General features: G+C 34.2%; 1 protein-coding gene and 1 pseudogene across 3 annotated transcripts in view; one reads left to right on the top strand and one right to left on the bottom strand.

The window, feature by feature from the left end:
• Nucleotides 1–23,127, top strand: part of LOC101702087 (putative ATP-dependent RNA helicase DDX60) — a 100,693-nt gene that overhangs the window by 9,038 nt on the left and 68,528 nt on the right. For 2 of the 3 annotated variants that reach the window (XM_087216999.1, XM_087217000.1), the window contains 8 exons: nucleotides 620–736; nucleotides 3,013–3,174; nucleotides 3,839–3,997; nucleotides 10,731–10,872; nucleotides 11,777–11,932; nucleotides 15,685–15,790; nucleotides 16,243–16,358; nucleotides 17,261–17,421. In XM_087216999.1, the coding sequence (XP_087073125.1) occupies nucleotides 620–736; nucleotides 3,013–3,174; nucleotides 3,839–3,997; nucleotides 10,731–10,872; nucleotides 11,777–11,932; nucleotides 15,685–15,790; nucleotides 16,243–16,358; nucleotides 17,261–17,421 (1,119 nt within the window). The remainder of the gene's footprint in view (nucleotides 1–619; nucleotides 737–3,012; nucleotides 3,175–3,838; nucleotides 3,998–10,730; nucleotides 10,873–11,776; nucleotides 11,933–15,684; nucleotides 15,791–16,242; nucleotides 16,359–17,260; nucleotides 17,422–23,127) is intronic. The other variant, XM_087217001.1, reaches the window with a different exon arrangement.
• On the bottom strand, nucleotides 5,166–5,815 carry LOC147826711 (AP-3 complex subunit sigma-1 pseudogene; annotated as a pseudogene).

Here is a 23,127-nt window from a genome sequence, read left to right as displayed (position 1 = left end):
ATTTTTCTTAAGTGTAGGATTTCATTGCTGGTATAATAATGTACTTCTGATTTAGTTGAACATTTACCTTAAAGAGGTTTAATTAATCAATTTGAGGACTATCTGAAATAGAATTAAAATGCAATGCTATACATTTCATTAATCTGTTTACTACTTGAAAACAACTAACAATGTTGGTAGTGGTTGTTGATGGTGCAATGGGTACCTGTGGGGATTTTATGGTGTTAATGTGTATGTTTGAAATTCATCATAATACAATACATTGCTCTTTGGGGGCGTGCTGCAATGTTGCAGAGTTAGAATGTGATGATGGTTACACAACTTAATGAATTTACTAAAAGCCATTGAATTGTACATTTAAAATAAGTAAATTATATATTGTTTTATTTATACCTTTATGAAACTGTTAAAATATAAGACTCACTATGTACCTAGTAGAGATAAAATAGAGTTATCTGGTTGGCTTTAAAAAGAATTCTGAATATCTACAATTACATTAGTTTAATTTTTAAAATGTAGGAATATATTGTAGCAATTACATCTTAAGTGTTTGATTTTGTATTCTTAGAAAACACTTTAATTTCAATTTAGGTGATTTTTTTCTTTTTTCTTTTTACAGAATGAAAATAAGATTCAAAATTCTTATAAAAGGCTCCTTAGAAAATTGAGAAAATACAGAGTTCTACCTTTAGCACCTCTTTTAAAAAATTTAGCACTGAAACATATGATGGAAGAGGTAATGACACATTAAAATGAACCTTTTTATTTGATATTTTTTAATTATAGAAAAGTTTCAAAAATAGTCTATGGTTCTTATTACTTCTTTCCCAGTTTCCTCTGATGTTAATTTCTTGTTTAACCATGATGCATTTATCAAAATCAGAACATTACCATTGGTGTGGTACTCTTAACTTCATCTCACATCTTATTTGAGTTTCAATTATTTTGCCATTAATGTCCTTTTTGGGAAAGGGTTCTAGTTTCTTCCAGTTTGAAATAGTTGTCTTTCCTTGTCATTCATGACCTTGGTATTTTTTAAGCATATTGATAATTATATAAAACAATACTTCAATTTGGGCTGGCCTGATGTTCTGTACTGATTGGAATGAGGTTTTGGAGTTTTATCAAGAATGTCATTGAATTAATGCTGCATGCTCTGTGATGGCAGCAAAGGGTTAATAATGGTTCTGTCTTCACTCTGGTCAGGCTGGACTTTGAGCACTTTCTTCCTTATAAACTTATTATCTTCCTTATGCAATAAATAAGTATCTTGGGAAGATGCTTTGTGACTGTCCAAATTTCATTTATTCTTAAATCTTTGCTGATTAATTTTAGTATCCATCAGTGGATCTTGTCTGCAATATTCATTATTGATGTTTTGCCTAATGATGATTTTCTATTTAATTCTTTACTTTCACATTTATTAAATGGAATTCTATCATGAAGAGGAGCTGTCTTAGTTTTGCCATTTATTTGCTTATTCATGCCGGTATGGACTGAGTATTTGATTCGTAAGCTAACATCCAGTATTGTAATAATTTTGTTGCTCACAGTGTTCCAGGTTTGAGACTCCTTTATGTTAGCACTTGTGTTCCCCTACCAGCCTCCTTTTTTTGAGCACTCTTATTTTTTGAAATCCCAAGACGTTTTGGTCTCATCTTGTGTTTTCCTGACCCAGCTCAGAAATTATCACTTTTCCAAGGGTTCTGGTTGTTGTTGTTGTTGTTGTTTTTTTCCAATGGCATTGAGAAGTCCAGATATGGGAAATGTGTTTGTTCGTAGCTACTGGGGTGTCATTATGACTTTTCAGTGATCAAGCTAGGAAATATCTGCATACCAACCCCTCTGTAATCACACATCTATATTTTTAATTATCTTTCTACCCACCTACATGTCATCTACTTACCAATCTGTACCAGATATTATGTGTTCATATTATTCCCTTTTACTCCAATTCAACTTCATGGGTCCTCTTTAACCTCTCAGTTGTCATTTCTTAGTCCGATTATGAGAAATCTTGCTTTACTTAACTACAATATATTTACCTATTTGTTCAACTACATTACAGATACCAGTTTTAGAATTTCTAAATTTATCCTGTGAGAATTATATTGACTGAGTCAATTATATCATTTTTTTATAGTTCTTTTCTATGTAGCTTTTAAATATTCAACATAGTCATACCTTCGTACTCAATTGCTTTGAAACTCATTGAATTTGGTATCTGATGGACATTTTGTCCTGGTACTCATTGTTTGGTACTCATTGCACAAGCTAGAATTTGTCAGAGTTGACTGCTTCACAACTCACCACCCTTTCTTGGCAAAATAATGCATTTCATACTTCTCAGTTTTGGTATTCTTTATCTTACTTCCCAGATCCAATTAACAACGAGTACTATAATGTTTTTGAAGGTATTCAGGTTAGTTTTTTTCTCACACATTTCCTTCTGTGTGACTATGTTACTGTTGTCATAGTTAGGCTCATTGGTGTTTGTATTTCATTTTGGATCCCTCCCACCCTTATCCTGATGGTTTTTAATTATCTGCTTATTTTGGAAGGTATGTTAGAGGTATATGAAACTTTGTTCTGGCCCATTTCACATTTAACATATCTTGGAAAAGTATGTATCTTTCCCCTGATTAGCAAAGTATAAAAGAAATGATACAACACATGTTTTTCAATTCTGTGAATTATAATTAAAAATACTTTAATTTGAAAGTCAAAATATGCTAATATTTAAAATAATTATCAGAAAGGTTGAACATTTTTCTATTTTAATAATTGCATTCTTAGAGCATTATAGTGTTATTTAAGTTTTGGGTATTTTCTTATTTATTTATACAAGCTCTTTACCTATTTATATTTTTAACGGTTTCATTGAATGATTATAATTTGATATAGTCATATATATTCACTTTTTCAGTATGATTTCTTCTAGTAAGATCATTTATGAATAAAAACACTTTTTTAAATACCAAGAAATTGTGTTACAATTTTCTTACGTAACAGGCATATGAGACTGTATGTCTGCTCCAACAAGTCTGGCTGAATGGATCTGACATTCGACGGGTCCTTTGTGTCACTTCATGCTCACTGGCTTTGGGAATGTACCATCACTTCTTAGAAAGCAGAGTGAAGACCTCCTCTGAAGAAACAACTAACAAAAAAAAGGTGTAACTTACTACTTTACTGGGAAATATTATTGCTCTCCATTTTCCACATTTTATTAACTGTTATCTAACATTTTCTCTATTTGATACTAACCCTAACCATTATTTATAATTTCAACAATAAGAAAAACACTATATTTTATTTTATTTTTTGCAGTACTAGAGATTGAGTTTAGGATGTTGTGTGTGCTAAAGAAGTTAGAATTTATATCGTCCCACTTTGCAAAATATATCCACTTCTTTACACCTTTTGTCACTGGGTCTGTTTTTCAGATACATTGCCATCCAGGTGTTCTCTTCCAGTACTGTCAAGTATCAGTTCTCAAATATGATGCCTTGGACATAACAGAACTTTAACGTGTGGATCCATTCTTGCAGAGTCCTCAGAGATTGTAACTTTAGGAGCTGCTTGATCAGCTCAAGTGAAGTTTGGCTTAAATAAAAATCCTGAGAAATATCTTAAGGGGTATTAAACTGAATGGTTCCTTTCTACTTTATCTCAAATATGTAGAAATGCTGAAAATCATTGTTGCAAAAATGTAGAACTAAGAAAATCTCAGAATCCCTGCAGGGCAAAACGTGGCTGTCAGCTGTTGTGGTTCTGAACGCTTATTATGCAGTTTCATAGCCTGCTACTCCCTGGCTCATCTCTCTATTTTGTTTAGGTGAACAGTGATTACTTAACCCTGCAGGATGTGGAAGATCTGTGCAAACTGCATTGTCTCAGTGTGGTTTTTCTACTACACATACCTCTGTCTCAGCGAGCTCGCTCTAGATTCATCACTTCCGATTGGGTTGAAGACACTCAGATGTTCTTTAAAATGGTGAGTATAATCTCTACTGGCTTAGTGTTTTGTCTCCACTGTGTGGTATGCAAAATCCACTAGCCTTCAAAACAGATTGATATGGGAACAGTGCTAGCCCTTTAGGGATTTTAGAAGTTAATGACCTAAATGAATCAGTTGACTAATTCTAACACCTAGGTTTGCTACTAATAACAAACGGCATCATATATATATATATATACAACTTAAGGAAAAAACATATTTTTCTTTCTTTAAATCTCTGTCAAGTTTTTATGTCATCAACTATAGGACAACTTTGGTGACATTGAAGAAATCAGTGTCACATGTCATTATTGCTGTCCATTATAAATGATAGTGAGTACAAATTTGGAGTCTTAGGAAAATAGAAAGCAAAGTCCAAATAAATACTTCCAGAGGCCCAGCACTCAAATCATCATTGGCAGCTGTTAATTGTTTGGTTTATTTTCTTCAGTCTAAATACCTAGATTTTCCTGTTGTTCCTCATGTTATAAATACACATGTGTTTTCTTCAAATAAACATGTGTTTTGTTTTATTCTGCACCTTTTTTACCATCATTAGTGGCTACTATCTTTTAGTGGAAGTATCATTTCTCTTTCATGGAATGTAAAAAAAGAAAACTTTGATTGTATTATAAATGTTCTTATTCTTTTTTTAACAGTGATAAAATATACCTTTATCCACTTTTTTGAGTCAGAGGGTAGTAAAATAAAGTTATTGCTAAAGTAGGTATCAGGCAAACAGAAAGGTGCTTCAGAAATCCAGTTACCTTTGAATTTATTTAAACTAAGAGGAAAAGGCCATAATGTTTTCATGAAACACATACTTGGTTCTTTAACAATTGTGACAAACAGCAGAAAGAATTAAGGACTGCTACACTTGTGATCCATATAAAACATCAACATTTTGGGTGTACATAATTAAAGAAATACCTCACTTTCAAAATACTGTAATAGCCAATACATAGAGGCATGCCTTAGGTGGGCATAGGAATGCAGTTTAGAAAAGAAAAAAAAATCACGCACTGGAATTATACAATTTCTTTAAAATCACTGAGCAAGAAAAGCAATATTGAACTTTCATACTGATTTTACACAACTTCTATGCAGTACCTTGACTTAAATCCAAGAACAAAATTTAAGATTCTCCTTCTATATTTTTGGTAAACAACTGTATGGTAAACTTAGATGACTTTTCCCCTTAGATTTTACCTGGGAGTGGCCTGTTTTACATTTTATTTAAAAGAGGGCAGGTTTGGCACTTTTATACTGATGTCACCAATGTTACCATTCCTTGGGATCTCAGGAAGATTCATATTCTTTACAGCTGATACAGCACAGGGTGGAGCTCCGGCTAAGCCAGCCTCAGATTTCTGCAGTTTATTTTGTGCATCAATTTGTGTAACAATTTCATTCACGTTGGTCTCCAGTACCATCCCTCCCATCACCATTTCCGCAAGAATACCTATGAACCTTGTCTAAATGGAAAATTAAATCCAGTTCACAGACATTTTCAAAACATTTGTCTAATGTTTCCATGAACACTTGAATTAAATCTAAAATGCCAAGTTCACTTTCTGAAGAATCCACACAGAATTCAAAATGTAGTGTTGCATAATGTCTATAAATCAGTTTGTTGTCAGATCCTCCAATTAATAATCCTCCTTCTAGGAAATTACAAACATTTTCATCTCCCTTAGATAGCAAATAGAAAGTCTCCCTCATGATTTGTTGTTGTGTATCTTCACTGTAGGGCTGGTAGAACTTGGAGAGCCTGGGCTGGCCATGGTTGTTGAAAATGAGGATCGCCTTGATCATGGCTAGGCCAGGCTGACCTGGTGGACTCTGGGGCCTGGGCGGGGGCAGGCAGGAGAGACTCGCCTTGGGATCTAGAGGTCCTTCCCACCTGCCCCCTCCTGCAAGCACGCGGCCCCCCAGCTGCAGGGCAGGGCCTGCATGTTCTTATTCTTTTTAAATGCAAGCCTTTCTTTTTAATTTGAGGTTTTTGATTTTGGTTTGATATCCAGAAATGGTATTAAGTAAACTAATTGACATGGACTTTTAAAAAAGAAAAAAAGAATCTTGGCACACATAATCAAAATGTCCAAGGAAGGGGTTTTTAAAAAAATCAGTCAGGGAGCCAGTCCATGCTTACCTAGTGCGTGTATGTTGTGCTAATCTGGAGGACAGAGTGAGGAAGAGACACATTTACCCACCCCATCCTAACACTAGCATAGAGCTATATTTTGCAGAGAAGGCAGATATTAAATTTTAACAATTACTATGATGGAGAAATTAACATTATTATTAGACTCTAATAATAAAAAATTCAGTCCAGTATTCAATGTTTGTTTTTTCTCAATAATTGAAGTGACCAAAATCCCGAAGGCTAAGTAAGGGTTAGCAGCATGGAAAAAGAATACAAAGTAGATTTAGAGAAAAAAATAGCACATGTGATTATCCTGAGGAAGTCATAACCAAGGAAGAGTGATCTTCCTACTGTAAGAGGAATGAAAAGAATATGGGGGATTGATTAAGCCAGAAAAGGGACAAATCATGTAGGATCCTGTTGTCCTGTTAAGAGACAGATGTATAACATGATCATAAGCGTACTGAGAAAACACTGAATGGTTTCAAGCAGAAGAACGGCACTTTAACTTTTAAAAATCTCCCTGGCTTGCCAAGCAGTGTATTGTAGAGAAAACACAGTGGGATTTGCAGAAATGAAGTGATTATTGCCTCAGTCAGGTAAATGTTGATGGTGAGAGAGACTAAGGAAATGACCCCTGACATTCATTCTCCATTCAAGGACCTGGATGTGTGGTTGTGCAGAATAGTGGGCAGTGACTTGTGACAGCCACACTGAGCGGTGGGCACCCTTTTCTCACTGCAATGAGGATGCCACTGCATAAATGCCCCTGTTGAAGTCTGGCATGGGAGGTGTGGAGATTGATGGAGTGAGGTGATCTGAGTTTGACTAAGGTGGAATTGAGTTGGACAGTTTTGCTTGGTAGTGCTTAGAAGATATTTATTAGCATAATGGGCATGTAGGGTTGGCAGTTGAAGGAAAGTATAGGAAAACCACAATTCGTGAATAGCTGACTGTATTTGTGAACACTTTTAACTATTGTAATGAAAAGTTCAAGTAGTTCTGAGATACAGTGAATTTTCAATGTGGCGAACACCGTACCATAGACGTTCTATTTATGGTTTAGTGAGAAAATCTATCCTCTATTCCAAATCCCACTGGAGAAATTTCCTAGAGGCATTTTGACAGGGTATCAATAGGCAGCAGACTATGGTTCATTAAAAGGGGATAGGAAGACTTCATGTCCAGCCATTTAATTCACTTAAGGTATTTTTATATGTCAATTCAGATTAACATAATAAGCCTATTGTTACATGTCATATATTAAAATAAAGGATTATAACATCAATATTATTATGCTATAATTTTTGTTGTGAATTTTATTTCTCAAAAAATACTTAATTTTCTTTTTCAACTTTTCTTAGGTTGAATTATATGTACTCAATCACCAAATAGCAATGATTGTGTTCATTTACAGATTTAAATGAGTTCTCGCTTCATACAGTTGTAACTTATGAAGTTTTCTTCCTAGTTTTTTTTTTAATGTACAAGTAAGAATTACATGAAAGAACATTATAAAAGTCTTTATAAATTTTGAATTGTTCTAAGATGGCCCTGTGGGACATTCCTTGTTATTTATGCTGGTTGGAAGCATTAGTCTTTAAGAAGGCTGGCATTCAAAACAATAAGCACAGCTAGTATTTATTTATTCTGTATTTGCTTCTGCGAATACTGCCCCTACTTCATTTAGACATATCAGCAGTCCTGTTATGCCCTCATTTTACAAATGAAAAGCTTGGCCTTGGGAAGCTGAAGTGGCCCACTGGCACAGCTAACGCATGACCCAGCTGTGTTGTGACTTCTGCTCTGTCCGGCTGGTTTTCCATGGACAGCACCCTTCCTGCCTTTCTCTTACTCCACGCTTGAGTTTTGGAAGCATCCTGTAGCTTGAAACGTAACATCTGGTAGCCTCTGAATATTTCACTATAAAGGATGTGGTTAGTAACTGCACAACTCATAGAAAGGACAGATCCGGGAAAGTTATTTTGAATCCTGACACACAGAGACCACAGGAGAGACACTTCTTATACAAAGTGAATAAACTGAGACACAGTTGCTGTCCTGCTTTCCCATGTTACTCTTTACTCAGTGAAGTGATGGGAAAGGGCTCAGGGAAAACATCCTATGTAACAGTGATTCTCAGAGTGTGATTTCCTGAACAACAGCACCAGCAAAATGTGGAGACTTCTTAGAATTTTAAATTCTTGGGCCTCACCCCAGACCTCCTGAATCAGAAGCCTGGGAATCTGTGTTTCATTTAACAACCTTTCCAGGTGAAGCTTATGCTGAAGTTTAAGTACAACCATTCTATGACTCTGTGACACTCTCTTTAGTGACTCATTTGTAGAGATAAAACTGCAGCAGAGTTAGAAGGTTCCTGCTTGTTTGATTTTCACAACTTTGTGATGAACTTTGGGCAGCCTCTCTGACTCACCTGTTTGCAGCCAGCCTGTGAAATGCAGTAGGCAATAGATACAAATGGACAGTGAGCTCTTGGAATGTGAGTAGTCTGGATTGAGGTGTGCCATACATTTAAAGAAAATAATTTAGTATGAAAAACAAACTATCTAAATTTAAAGGCCTTCTAAATTTAAAGACCCTATCTGTTAATATGTTTATGTTTATTGCATGTTGAAATAATAAATAATAACTAAAATTAACTATTAAAATTAATTTCAGCTTTAAAATGCAGCATCTAGTGAATTAAAAATACCAGCTAGCTCATTCACACTATTGAAATTGGACAATGGCAGGTTAAAGCTCCATATCAATACCAAAAAAATACAATGTTCATATTTTAAGAACACCTGTGTTTTGTTTTGAAGGATGTGTGGGGCAGAGAAGCCTCAGTCTCCTCTCTCAGTTTAACTTCGCAGACCGCATCACAGAACGAAGCCCTGGTTAGGCTTCTGCTCCTGTCTGTTCTGCTCTGACAGGAGTCCAGGTCGTGAAGGCACTCTGCCTGGGTGCAGTTGGAACAAGGCCTCCCTCCCAATCATGAACGTGTGTGGCTACACCTGTGTAGCTGGATCTTTGAGTTTGAAGGATTCAGCAACTTTTATATCTCTGGACAATCAAAAGTTTTTTCAATATGGTCTCCTTTTTAAAAAATTGTTCTTTAATTTTAAATTTTTATTAGTACATGTTTGTGGTATGTAATAATTGCACTCTAGGGAACTGGTACATGTACCTAACACATTTCATTTATTTCTTCCCTTTTCTCTACTCTCCTGTCATTTTGCCAGAATTATATTCATTTATTTATCTTATAGGTCATTATAGAGTTAATAGTCATATATACAGATTAATAATCAGACTAACAGGAAAAAGAACACATAAAATACTTCAAACTAAATCAAAATACACTACAAATTGGATCACATCAAATTAAAAATCTACATAGCAAAGGAAACCATAAATTGAGTGAAAAAACAGTCTAAACAATGGGGATTTCTTTTTGCCAGATATTCCTCAGAAAAAGGAATAATATCTGGAATATATAAATAACTCAAAAAATACCCGCCCCCCCAATTTAAAGACCCAATCAAAAAATGGCATCTGAAAAGAAAAGGCATTCCCAAATGAAGAACACAAATGGCCAATAAATACATGAAAGATGTTCAACATTGCTGGCCATTCAAGAAATGGAAATTAGAATAACACTGTGAGTCCATCTCACTTCCGAAGGAATGACTATCATAAAGAAATCAACCAACAACACATGCTGTCAAGGCTATGGGGAGAAAGGAACCCTTCATTGTTGGTGGGAATGTAACTGAAAGAACCACTGTGGAAATCAGTATGGAATTTCCTTAAAAAACTAAAACTAGAAATTCCATTTGACCCAGCTATTTGTCTTTTAGTATCTTCCCAAAAGACTTAGAGACATCATAGCACAGTGATTATAGCACAGGTTTATAGAAGCACAATTCATAACAGCTAAATCTTGAAAACAGCCTATATGCCCATCAACACAAGACTAGATAAGAAAAATATGGTATTTACACACAGTGGAGTACTACTCTGCTATAAAGAAGGATAAATTTGTAGGAAAATGGATGTACCTTGAGACCATAATGCCAAGTGAAGTAATTTAGATACATAAGCTTAATTATAGCATGGTTTCTCTTATATGAAAAACTCACTGTATTAAAAAAGTGTGAAATAAAATACATACAATAGAAAAAAAAGAGAATATGCTTTCTTGATTGGAAAGTATAATTGGGAAACATTGAAATTTAAGAATAGAGGTGCATCTGAAAGCAGAAGAGTTTCTGTAGCTTTAAAACTGCTTCTGTGGATCACAATGTGAGGAAAAAATTCCTTTAGAGTCACTTACAGATTTTCGTGACTCAGGATAAAGCACTACACTGAATTTCATGTTGTTCTTCAGTTTTGGTTTATTTTTTGACTGTAATATTGAAGAAATAACATTTCATCATTATCCAGCCAAATTATATTAGTAAGAATTGGAGCAGCCTTGCTCATTTGCTCTTTGATTTGAATATAGAAATACATAAAGTCGCTCTGTATTTTATTGCTAATATGAAAATTGTTAATTTTGTTTTATTTTCATTTTTTCAGAAGAAGTGGTGTGACTATTTCATCTTATGTAATATACATATTTTGGAATTTTGGAATCTGAATTTAATTCATCTTTCTGACTTAAGTGATGAGCCTTTGTTGAAGAATATCACTTTTTATTATGAAAATGAAAATGTGAAAGGTATGACCTTCCTATATAATAATAATTATTATACTTTAAGTGCTATAAAAGTTTTAAATGTTTAAAATAATTTTTCTATTCTTAGATATAGCAATTACTTTGTTTTTTTCCAATGTTTGTTCATTTATATATGCTATTTTACATAGTTGCAATCAGAATGAGTATTGTATTTCAAAAAATTATTTTCTTAATATTATTCCAAAAGTATTTTTGGAAAAAATGTTTACATATTTGATATTTCCAGATAATTTTAACAGTTTGCTTTTTATTTTCATGCATGCATAATGCATTTTTACAGAATTTCTCTCATTAATGTAACCATTTGACTCCTATTATTCAGGAAATTTTAATTTTTTCCAAAAGTAAAGCACATATGTGTGTGTGTGTGCACGTGTGCGTGTAATTTGTTTTGCTTTTTATGAATTTTTTCCTTAGACTATTTTCTCTGATATTTTTTAATAGTTGAAGAAAACCAAAACATTGTTAAGAGAAGTGTAACTGCTATTAAAGCTTCGTTGATGTTTAGGATGTTTCCTAATTGTCAAGCATTCGAATGAATTTGCTATATGTAAATTTATGACTCTTTACTAATTTTCCTTCTCTCAAAAATCAGTTTTTATTGTTTTATTTTTCATAAGTTTATATGTGGTATAACATTTTTATTATCTTAAAGAACAATAAAATATCCCCCTTCTGTTATTCAGTTATAATTTTTATCTCTAGCTATCAAACCAAAAAACAAGATTAAGTTTGAAGTCTACCATTTTCCTTTCAGTTCATTGTGGAACTCACTGAAAGTTTCACTATGTAACATGTATTTCAGAGCTCTATGAATTAAGTCAAAATGTGTGCTTCTAAATCTGTGTAAATCTTTTAATACTAAGTATTTTTAATTGTTTTATAGGTTTACATTTGAACTTGGGAAGTGCCATTAAGAAAGATTATGAACATCTCTGGGAGACTGTATCAAAGTTGGTAAGGAAGTTTGATGTGGGAAAGCCATTTCCTGTGAGAACAACCAAACTTCAGTTTCTTGAAAAGACTCCATCATCAATCAAAGGTAATAGATTTGTGATTTAATTTGAAATAAAAGCATTATTCCTCTGAAAATGTTTTCAAAACAGAACAAATTCAATGTTCAAGTATAAATAAAATTCTGATGCTATGCATTTTTATAATTATCATACCCTTGGAGTTGTGTGCTATGGTTGTAATTTGAAGATTTATGTTTTGCTTCTAATTGATGTTGCTACTGTTTTTCCCTTCAACCAATACGTATAAGTGGCACATATATTCATAAGTATACAGTGATATTTCAGTTTATGGATTTAATTCATTCCAGGATTCTGGCTGCAAACTGAACTGGACCAGAACTGAATAAAATTTTCCCATTAGATCAACACTAAGCCTAACAATTGAATTGATTGAGTGGTGTGAGTCTTTATTCCTGGCACTTAAAAGGCTAAGGCACAGAGGACACTGTGCAATGTAATGAGATGGTTTGCAAATAAAAACAAAAACAAAGAAAATATAAACAACAGGGTATCTCAGGGCCCAAGGAATGAAGCAGCCCTTCGTGACAGTCAGGGCCTAGGTCATTGCTGCCTTGGGAGCATTTGCTCTGTCAGTGGTTCAGAGTCCTGGAACCCAGCTTCCCTGGGAGGGGACAAGAGAGAAGGCCAGGAGGGAGGGGCTGCTGTAACTGACATCTCCACACAAAGCCAGGATTCTTGGAGCAAACCTTGAAGGCTAGATCTCTCAGGACCTGCTTTTCAGCAGAGGAAGGTGACAAACAAATCTCACCGGGCCTGGAACAAAATGAAATACTCTGATAATTTGGGGTTTCAGTTTAAACTGTTGGTAAGGTCAAAGCAACTCTGAGCCAGAAAATTAACCTAAAGGGATACAAGGGATCTGCAAGTTCTTATGAGGAACTTTATAAATCCTTGTTTTACGGAATTTTCCATCAAATAAGAATACAAATACAAATTTATTTAAAAAATTGAGGAAATAAGTCAGAATTGTAAACCATAGTACTAGAACTCTTAAGCATAGTATTTTATATATTATAATTATCATAACTATTACATATAGATTATGTGTGTTTTAAAATATTTAGCAAATTAAATGTGAATTCTGAGAATGAGACAATAAGTAGAGACTTTTAAAATGCCATTCATATTTTAAAATAATCAAACTTAGAGAAGTAAAATAAAAAGAAGAAAATATATCATGTACAGCTACAAGCTCCCTATGATGAATATTATCACTATGTATATCTAAAATGTACCAATAAAATAAAACAAAACCAAAATTTAAACAATATATGTACTTTAAAAAATCAAAATTATAAAATGAGAAAAAGAAATAAAAATATTGTCAATGAATAGGATAGAAAGTTGAATGGATATTGGTAAAAGGAGAATTTACACGCTTGAAATAGATGGAAAGAATTGCTCAGAGATGGTAAAAATCATTATGCCACGTTAAATAAATGAGAAATGGAAAGAAAAATATTGCATGATACCCCTTAAAGATGCAATCTGAGAAAGAATTAATATATGCAAACAAAGAACGTAGCGTACAACATTACCTGTGATGTGGGCAGGTGTGTTGCAGGATGGGGAGATGTAGGTCAGAGGGTAACAAATTTGCAGGTGTGTAGGGTGATAAACATAGATAGCTACTGTGTACATGAGGCCTGCCATTAAAATGTTGAATATTGCACTGTATACTATTAAGTTGGAAAGAGTAGAGATTTTAGTCACACAGCACAAAATCAAAGAAATAAAGAAAAATAAGAGTAGTAATAAATGAGGTGATGATATAGTGCCTGAAATGCTAGATGAGACACTCGAAATCTTTTTATATAATTATAGTTAATCTCAAAGAGGTGCTAGGCCTTAAATACATACAATAAAAAATTTAATAACACATAGAGATGCGAACTAATATGAAGGATGGGAAGAAGTCTAACCTTTGATCATTTTTGGAGATTCAGGAGAGAATGAGCTAATATAGGTTGGGCAACTTTTAAAGAAACAATGACTGGGCATTCACCTGCATTGATAAAATACAAGAATCTGTACAGTCAGGATATATTATGAATCCCAATGTGATAAATTAAACAAATATACACTCACAAACAAAAACATATATTAGACAAAATATGGCAAAATTGTAGAATGTCAAAAATTAACAAATATGTTAAAAGAACCAAACTTATCCAAAGGAACAAAAATTATTCTAGTGACAGACTTCCCATTAACAATGATAAATGTCAGTTTACAATAGAAGTACATATAATTCACATATAATACAGTCATCATTTAAAATTGAGTAATACATAATATATACCCTCAGATAAATAAAACTTGATTTACTCATCAACACTGAACCACTGAAAATATTCCTGTATGAAGAATTTCAGGAAGAAGAAAATGATCCAGAAGAAATATGAGAAGAAAGCTATGGGGAACTTAGGGTTTGTTGGTAGAAGGATATTTTTTTAGATATATAGAGAAGAACATACATAATTTCTTTTTTATCAAAATATGTTCCATCTGACAAAGACCATTGAATTCAAATAGTTTATTGGTCCCATGAAGATCCAATATGGAAGCATTAAATAAAAACTGGAAGTATATAGGACATACTGATTAATAAGTTTCCACTGTGGGCAACTACATAAATTTCTCTGAGAACCTCAACTGTACAAGTTGCCTTGGAGGTGTCTTACTGAAAAGCAAGATAGCTGAGATATTTATCATCCAACTCCTGTCATGATGTTGGAAGAGGATTGCCCTTAACATTTCTACCCTGGTTCACATGGGCATGTGCAGAAGAGTACTAGGCAAGGTTTCAGGGGCTTGCAAGAGGAAGATGTCAGGACAAAAGCAGTCCCACTGAACACTGGCAGGACAGCAGACAGAGCAGTTGCAGTTTACCTGGAGTTGTGAACCAGACATTGAATAAAAACTCATTCACTAGCCCATTTCAGTATTATCAGATACATCCTATCTATCTGTCTGTCTGTCTGTCTATCTATCTCTCTATCTTCATCATCATCATCATTGATCAACCATCTATCTATATATCTATCATCTATCTACTCATCTATCTAGCTGTCTTTCTGTCCATCCACTATGTGTGTGGGTTTGTAAAATCAAAGAGGACCCAAAGGAGTACTGTAATGGTAACAAATAATTTCTTTGCCACTTTTATTTTTCCCTACTTTTCCATTTTCATCAACGTGTGTGCATGTATTACCTTTCTGAGTGACACTTCCATTTTAAAATTTCTTGTTTCACAATAGGGAATAATAAAAGAAACAAATATTTGATTTTTTTTTGTCCTGAAGGGAGATTGAACTGAATGGTTTCTCACTGAGTTACTCCCCAGTCTATTTTAAATTTTTATTTTGAAACAGGGTCTTCCTAAGTTGATAAGTTGCCCAAACTGGGCCTTAAATTGTGATTTTCATGCCTCAACTCCCTAGACTGCTGGGATTATAGATATATATATCACTACATCCTGCTAAGAAATACATTAGAAAATAAGAAGCAGAGGTATATATGTAACTATTTATCAACTCCTCCACCCATCTACCCACTTTTGTGCCTAAATATTGTCTTATTTTTTCATATTCTGCTGTGTTCCAAAATGTTTAAATATTGGAAATATTTTTATGGGATGGGCTGGAATTTATAAATGTAAGGAAAATCATTTTTAATGTGAAGTTTCAGAAAAGAATATACAAATTTCCTGTATGAAAAATTTACATTTGACCTTATCTTAATATTTTGTTTACAGACAATTCCAAGGAAAAGATGCCTACTTTGGGTTTTATTCCAATGTCATCTCAAATGGTTGATAAATTTGTTGGAGACATTTTGAAAGATTTACCTTTTCTAAGGAGGTAATGAGCTAAAAATATACTTCAATAAGTGTTTATATGGGATCAATGAGCTATTTATTAAGGCTTGTTTGAAATGCAACAGATTAGAGTGCATTAATGTAGTATATGTTTGTAATGCATAATGAATTTAACGTCCAAAATGTCAATGCCCTTTGAGTAAATTGTGAAAACATCTGTATGATTTTAACCTTATTGTAAACAACTCCAAGTACATGTTTCTAATTAGTTAATTAATAGTGAATGTTTATTGATGTTGTTAGGACAGTTAGAGATGTCAGACGGTTTAGGCTTCTTGAGCCGTAATAAACTCTTCTTTGGGTTCTACCACCCACGTTGTATCCCAGAAGGAGGAAGGGAGATATGGACTTCAAAATTATTATTATTAAATGAAATCTGTGCTGTGTTGTATGAGGAAACATATGCAATGTACAATGTGCATTTCTCACTCACAGTGATGATCCTATTGTAACGTCGCTGGTTAAACAGAAGGAGTTCGATGAGCTCGTGCACTGGCATTCTCACAGACCCCTTAGTGACGATTATGATCGGACTAAAAGCAACTTTGCTGGTGAGTTCTGAGACTTAGTCTATTTCATTGTCTGCCTTCTATTTTTAGACAAAAATGATCGCATTTTCAGCCAGAAATTAAATATTTTAAATAAGAATGGTGTGCAAGATACCTTGATGTACATTAGGAAAGACAATAAAGAAAATACCCTTTGTTCATACGTAGGTTCAGAGTTGGAAGCACACAAATATGGCCCCTGTCTCCATAAGAGCTAGGCCCTGGAAATTCTTATCAGCCTGCTTATGTCAATGTGTCAGAATCCTATAAGATGTGAGGTGCTATGGTAGATTAGCTATTCACGACTTTCTAAGTGGTTCAGCTTGGTATGTTTAGATTCTGACAGAGAAATAAACCAGCATAGCTATGCATGCAGGTAAGTGTTGCAGACTTTCGGAGGGTGTGGGAGTAAGTCAGACCTTGATTGTTGGGCCTTCCTGTGCCATTGGGTTTTTCCCAAGGTGCCAAGCTCACGTTTTGCATTCAGAATAGAACTTTTTCTACTCAGTGATGTGAGAAGTCAGAATAGCTTAGATTATTTTCTTCTTGATTCTGCCTGTACTTTCTTCTAAACCTAATTTTTAGGGTACATGACAGAAGTAATGAAGAATAAAATCATATTTATTTTATTAATATGGCATTTGTTGTAGTACCTCAAATTTTGCTTTTGGAAGTAGGCCATGAAAAAAAATGTTGTTACCTCTATCCTTTAAGTAAGATACAAAATTATTCTACACTCAAGAAATGGTCTGAATTAAAATTTCCTGTTTGGGAAAAGTAATCAGTTAAATTAGTGTTCCATACTAGAAACCAAAGTATACCTTAGTGTGGGATATTGTGAAGGGTTAGTGGCAAAGCTGATGAAAAACACAGTCATGTTATGTTTTAAATCTTCTCTTTTTCAGAAAAGTCTAATGACCCTCGTTTTCATAGAAACTTACAAAAATATCGTCTTTTTCAACGGTTTTATGGGAATTCATTAGACCCAATCCCTTCAAAGCTCATTGTGACCCAAAGTATAAAGCAGCAGAAGAATTTTAATGAGGTCAAGAGGAAAAAGGCACATGTAAGGTTCTAGAAATTCTACCCATGTTTAGTTAACTTTTCTTAAGTTACTATTTGTTCAACCCTGTGGTAGTTGCTTTCGGCAGGAGTCCTTTCTTTTTATAAGGACTACTTATCATTTTACCTACATGGTAAGAATGTCTAACCTGTACGTAAAAAGTCTTATGTGGTCTTCTACCATAATAACACATACATTAGTTGGAAACAAATACAGATTTTGGAACGTTGAAGTAATATTGAAAATACAGTTATTTACTAGTAAACAACAATAAAAATTGTTTTTACCTATGTGGTAAAATGGATAGAAATGCTAATCTGCTTTTTAGGGGGCTTGAATCATACATATAACTTCACTTTTCCAAAAAGGTATTTATATAATTAATGAATCTGACTCCTTGTTTCCTCATTTTCTTTTTCCTTCTTGGAATGCCATTTTTCAAGCCAAGGACAACTATCAAATATGAATTGCTAAGAGTAAATTAGGAAAGTTTATTTATTATTTATTTTATTAATATTTTTATTGGTACCTGTCTGCAGTACATAATGCTTATATTCCTCACAAAGAGTTGGTGCGTGTACATAACACATTTTGTTCCTTTTTTCATCTCTTCTCTCTCCTTTTTTCTCCCCATCCTTTCATCTTTTGGTCCTCTTCTCAGTTGAGAAAGGTCTAGCTCCCTATGTGGATTTCTCATACAAGAGACATCATTTGATATTAAGCTTGAGTGTCTGTCTTATTTCACTTAATATTGTGATCTCTGGGTTCATCCATTTTCCTACAGATGACTCAGATTTATCTTTCTTTATGGCAGAGTAGTGCTGCACTATGTGTAAATATCACATTTTGTTTATCCATTCATCTGTTGATGGAAACATAGGCTACTTCCAAGATTTAGCATTGTGAATTGTGCTACTGTAACATGGGTATGCATGTGACACTGTAATACAATGTCTTTAACTCTTTTGGAAAGATACTGTGTCAAATGGAATTTCTATTTTAAATTTTTTGTGAAATCTCCATATTTATTTCCATAGTGGTTATACTAGTTTGCATGTTCCCCAAAAATGTAAAAGGGTACCTTCCTCCCTCCCCAGTGCACCCCCCCTCCAGCATTCGTCATTCTTTGATTTCTTGATGATGGCCAGTCTTTCTGGGGTAAGATAGAATTGCAGTGTTGTTTTAATTTGCATTTCTCTAATGGCCTGTGGTGTTTTTAATGTGTTAATTGGCCATTTGTACTTATTTCTTCAGTGAAGAGTATATTCATTTCATTTGCTCTTTTTGGACAGGGTCTTTTATTTTGGGAGTCTAATTTTTTTATTATTATTTTTGTGTGTGTGTGTGTTTGAGACAAGAGTCTAGCTGTGTGTTTTATGCTGGCCTTGAACCCTGTACAGTATGTAGCCTATGCTGGCCTTGCACTCATGGAATACTCCTGCCTCAGCCTCCCAAGTACTGAGATTACTAGCATGCACCACATCACTTGGCTTGATTTCTTTGTATATTCTAGATATTAGTCTTCTGCTTAAGGAACATCTGGAAAGATTTCTTTTTCATTCTGAAGGTTTTTTTTTTCATTCATTTGTTTCTTTTGACATGCAGAAGCCTTTTAATTTAATATGATTCTATTTGCCCATTCTTGCAGTTCATTTTGTACAATTGGGGACTTCAAGAGTTTTACCTATTTTATCTTACAACAGGTTAAGTATTTTTGTTTTAACATTTAGTTCTCTGATCAATTTTGATTTTAATTCATTACATGGTGAGAGGAATGGATCTGTATTTAATATTCTGCATGTGGATAGTCAATTTTCCCAGCTCCATTTATTAAAGAGACTATCTTTCCTCCAGCGTATGTTTTTGGCCCCTTTGTTAAAAATCAAATAGTGTAACGAATGTGTTTGGAGTTTTTTCTGCATCCTCTATTATGTTCCATTGGTCTTCACCTGTTTTTGTGCCAGTACCATGCTGTTTTTTTTTTTTTTGTAAACCACTGCAGTTTGTAATATAACTTCAAATCCAAAACTATGATGCCTCTCATTATGCTCTTGGTACCTAAGATTGCTTTTGCAATTTTGTGTTTTTCCTGATTCCTCATGAATTTTAGAGTGTTTTTTTCCAGTTCAGTGAAGAATGCTATTGGTATTTTGATTGAGATTGCAATAAATCTGCTTATCAATGTTGAAAGTAAGGTCACTTTGACTTCATTGGTTTTGAATATCCAGGAACAGGGGATATCTTCTGATTTTCTGATGTCCTCTTTGATTTCCTTTTTCAGAATAATTTCGTTTTCCCTGTAGAGGTCTTTTACTTCATTTGTTAGGTTAGTTCCTAAGTATTTAATTTTTCTTGGTGTTACTGTGAATGCTATTTTTTTGTAATTTTTCAGTGGGTTCATAAGTAGTGCACAGGAATGCTATGGATTTTGGGAGGTTGACTCTGTATCCTGCTACATTGCTGAACTTACTTATTAGTTTTAGGCCTCTTTTGGTGTTTTTTTTTTTTAATCTTTTCTTGCCTAATTGCTCTTGCCAGTGTTTTGAGTACTATATTGGAAACTCATTTCTTTTAGGGTCTGAAACACTTTTTTCAGGCTCTTCTGGCCAAAGGTTTGTGTTGAGAAGCCTGGACTAATTGTAATGGGTTTAACTCTATAAAAGATTCATTGGTTTTCTGTAAGTGCTTTTAAGATTGTGTTCTTTCTTGGACTTCTGAGATTTTGACTATGATGTTTCCTGGAGATTCTGGAGAGTTTTTTTTTTTTTTTTTCTTATTGTGGATGCTTGGGGTTCTATATGCGTCACTTATCTATATGTTAAAATTCTTCACCTTATTTGGAATGTTTTATGCTATTATTTCAGTAAATAAGGTTTTTATGTCATTTATGCTGCCTTCTGATTTTTCACTAGTTCCAATTAATCTTAAATTAGTCTTCTTTGTGCCATCTAGAAGCTCTTGAATCCATTTTTCATGTTCTCTTGTTGTTTTTAAGGTATTTCTAATTGATTAGTCACCAACAATAGGCAGACCTTGTAGCTCTGAAACTCTGTGCTCACGTTGCTCATTTCTGCTGCCCATACTTTTGATGGAATTTTTTTTTTTTTTGTATCATGGATTGAACTCGGGACCTTGTGCTTGCAAGGCAGGTGGCGGCACCACTGAGCTAAATCCTCAGCCCATTGATAGAATTTTTAATCAGTTGAATTTCTATTTGGAACCTTTTAATGGACTCCAATTTTTTTTATCCTGGTCATGTGTTGCATCATGTTTTAATTCTTCTAGCTTGCTTTTAGTGTCTTTTGTAAACTTGTTGGTCATTTTGTTTATTTGTCCCATTGTCTGTTTATTTATATCTTCTCTGAGTTTGTCAAGAGCCTTATTGATCTATTTTGTTATCTCCTTTTTTATTCTGTCAAATTATTTTGCTGTTTGGGTTTTGGTTTCCTCTTCAATGTCCCATGCATAAGCTTTGGGTTAGGCATTTTGTGGCCTTGTCTTTTCATGTTTCCATTTTAAAAAATTTATTGAGTTTTGTTGATGCTTGTGAGCTGATTATAGCAGCAAGATTGGTTGCTAGGATAGAGAATTTTTTGGTTAATATCTACTTTCAGTGGTGACCTCTGTGTATGGCTATTGGCCTTGTCTCTATCCCAGGGTCCAACCATCTCTGAGTATTTGCAGAGGTAGCTTGCAGTATATTTGGACCAGTGCTCAGCTTTCCTGGTATGGGCCACAGTATTGTTAATAATCCCAAGACAACTCAGATATTGGAATCCCAAGAAAATCAATTAATAACAGCAATTATGTCACCTTGGCTATACTAATAACATCAGGGGGAATAATAGTGTCGAACACAAACTGGATATTGACAGAGCCCAAGGATCAATAATGTACTACCCTTAATCATAGAAAAGAGGTCTATAATTATAGTATGAACACTAAGAAACCCCAGATATTGACCTACTATTTATCTACAGTAGATATCTACAAAATGGATCTCCAATGTTATCTCCACTAACAATAGAACAGTATTCAACAGTAATAGCATCAGTGGGGTAGTTACTTAGAGATTTACAAAGCTTAATAGTTCTACTTGCAAAGGTGGAGGGTTTAAGAAACTGGAGAATGAAGAGATAAATTGTGAAAACTTGACCAATGGGATATAAGAAGGAAGAGAGACAAGTAAGATGTGGTTTTTCTTGAGGCGTAAATGAAATCAATAGTGTTGGAAAGCAGTCATGGGTATAAATGAACAAGAAAAAAAGAGAAAATGAAAACAGCAAGTAAAATAAAGAAAATGAAAGAAAAGAAGGCAGAGAAAAAGAAGTTGAAAGGGAAAAAGAGAGAAAAGAAACTAAAGAGATTAAAAATATGAAAAAGGGATAAAAAGACTAATCCTTCAGAAAAATGAATGGACAGAGAAAAAGAATTAAAAATAGAAAAGTTAAAGAAGTTTGAAAGAAAAAATTCTTCTTTCTTTCTTTCTTTCTTTCTTTCTTTCTTTCTTTCTTTCTTTCTTTCTTTCTTTCTTTCTTTCTTTTTGGTACCAGGGATCGAACTCTGGTCTTTGCGATTGTGAGGCAGGTGGTGGAACCACTGAACTAAATTCCCGGCCCTTCTTGTGTTTTTTAAAATAAGTGATTTCTTTCTAGGACTTGCAGTCTTGGAATGCAGACAGTGGTGAATTTCTTTGCCTAGTTTTATGACTTAAGGATTTTTGAAGTGCCTCCCTATACCAGCAGCCCCTCTGTCCAGTCACTCCAGACTGGTTACAGTCCAAGGCACTGTGTGTTCTTGCTTACACTGGTAGATATGAAAGGTGATCAGATCCCGGGTCTGAAATCTGATGAATGTAGGCTTCTCTCTCCAGGTATCATCTTCATCCAGGATCAGGTTGGTTGGTTAGTCTGCACCTCTACTGCCACATGCCAAGGGGGAGCAAAATGTAGAGCCAGCTTGGAACTGGTGGATGGTGGTGCCTTTTTTTTTTAGTTTTAATGAGATATTTCACATAATATAAAATGTTTTAGTCACTTTCTTTTCACTGGGCCAAAATATCTGATACCCACAACTTCAAGGAGAGTTTTATTTTGGCTCACGGTATCAATCCATGGTGTTCTGGCTGCAAGGCAGAAGCTGGATGGCATAGACGGATGGCAGAGGAAAATATACTTAACCCATGGTAGCCAGGAAGCTGAGAGAGAAGGGAGGAGCTGGGGAGGGGGATATACCTTGCTTGCTTGTGCTGGAGGCTCTGTGAAGGCAGAAAGTTTGTACTGATTTCTGGAATAAAACTATTAAAAGCTTATGTGAAAATTATCAGTGAACATTTGTTATATTAATAACTAAGTATAGATAATTGTGTTAACAGCAATATATGTGGCATATATATCCCATGTTTATAGTAGTACAGTTTGTAATAGCAAAAACTTGGAAACAGCCCAATTGCCCATCAACTGGAGAGTGGATAAAGAAGATGTCATTTTTTTAGGGCCGGAGATTTAGCTCAGTGGTTTTGCTGCCTGCTGCGCAAGTGCAAGGACCCGAGTTTGATCCCCAGTACCAACAACAACAAAAAAGAAGATGTCTTTATATATATATATATATATATAATACAGTACTACTCAGGCATGAAAAGTGAGAAACTTGAATTATTATGCTTGGTTCTTATTTTTTCCCCATTAGCTGTGCACCTTTCACCCCTCC

Source organism: Heterocephalus glaber, unplaced genomic scaffold (assembly GCF_053883595.1).
Source record: "Heterocephalus glaber isolate CG9 unplaced genomic scaffold, H.glaber_assembly_v1.0 deba00001461, whole genome shotgun sequence".
Classification (NCBI taxonomy): Eukaryota; Metazoa; Chordata; class Mammalia; order Rodentia; family Bathyergidae; genus Heterocephalus; species Heterocephalus glaber.
This window is presented reverse-complemented; position numbering and strand designations above follow the sequence as displayed.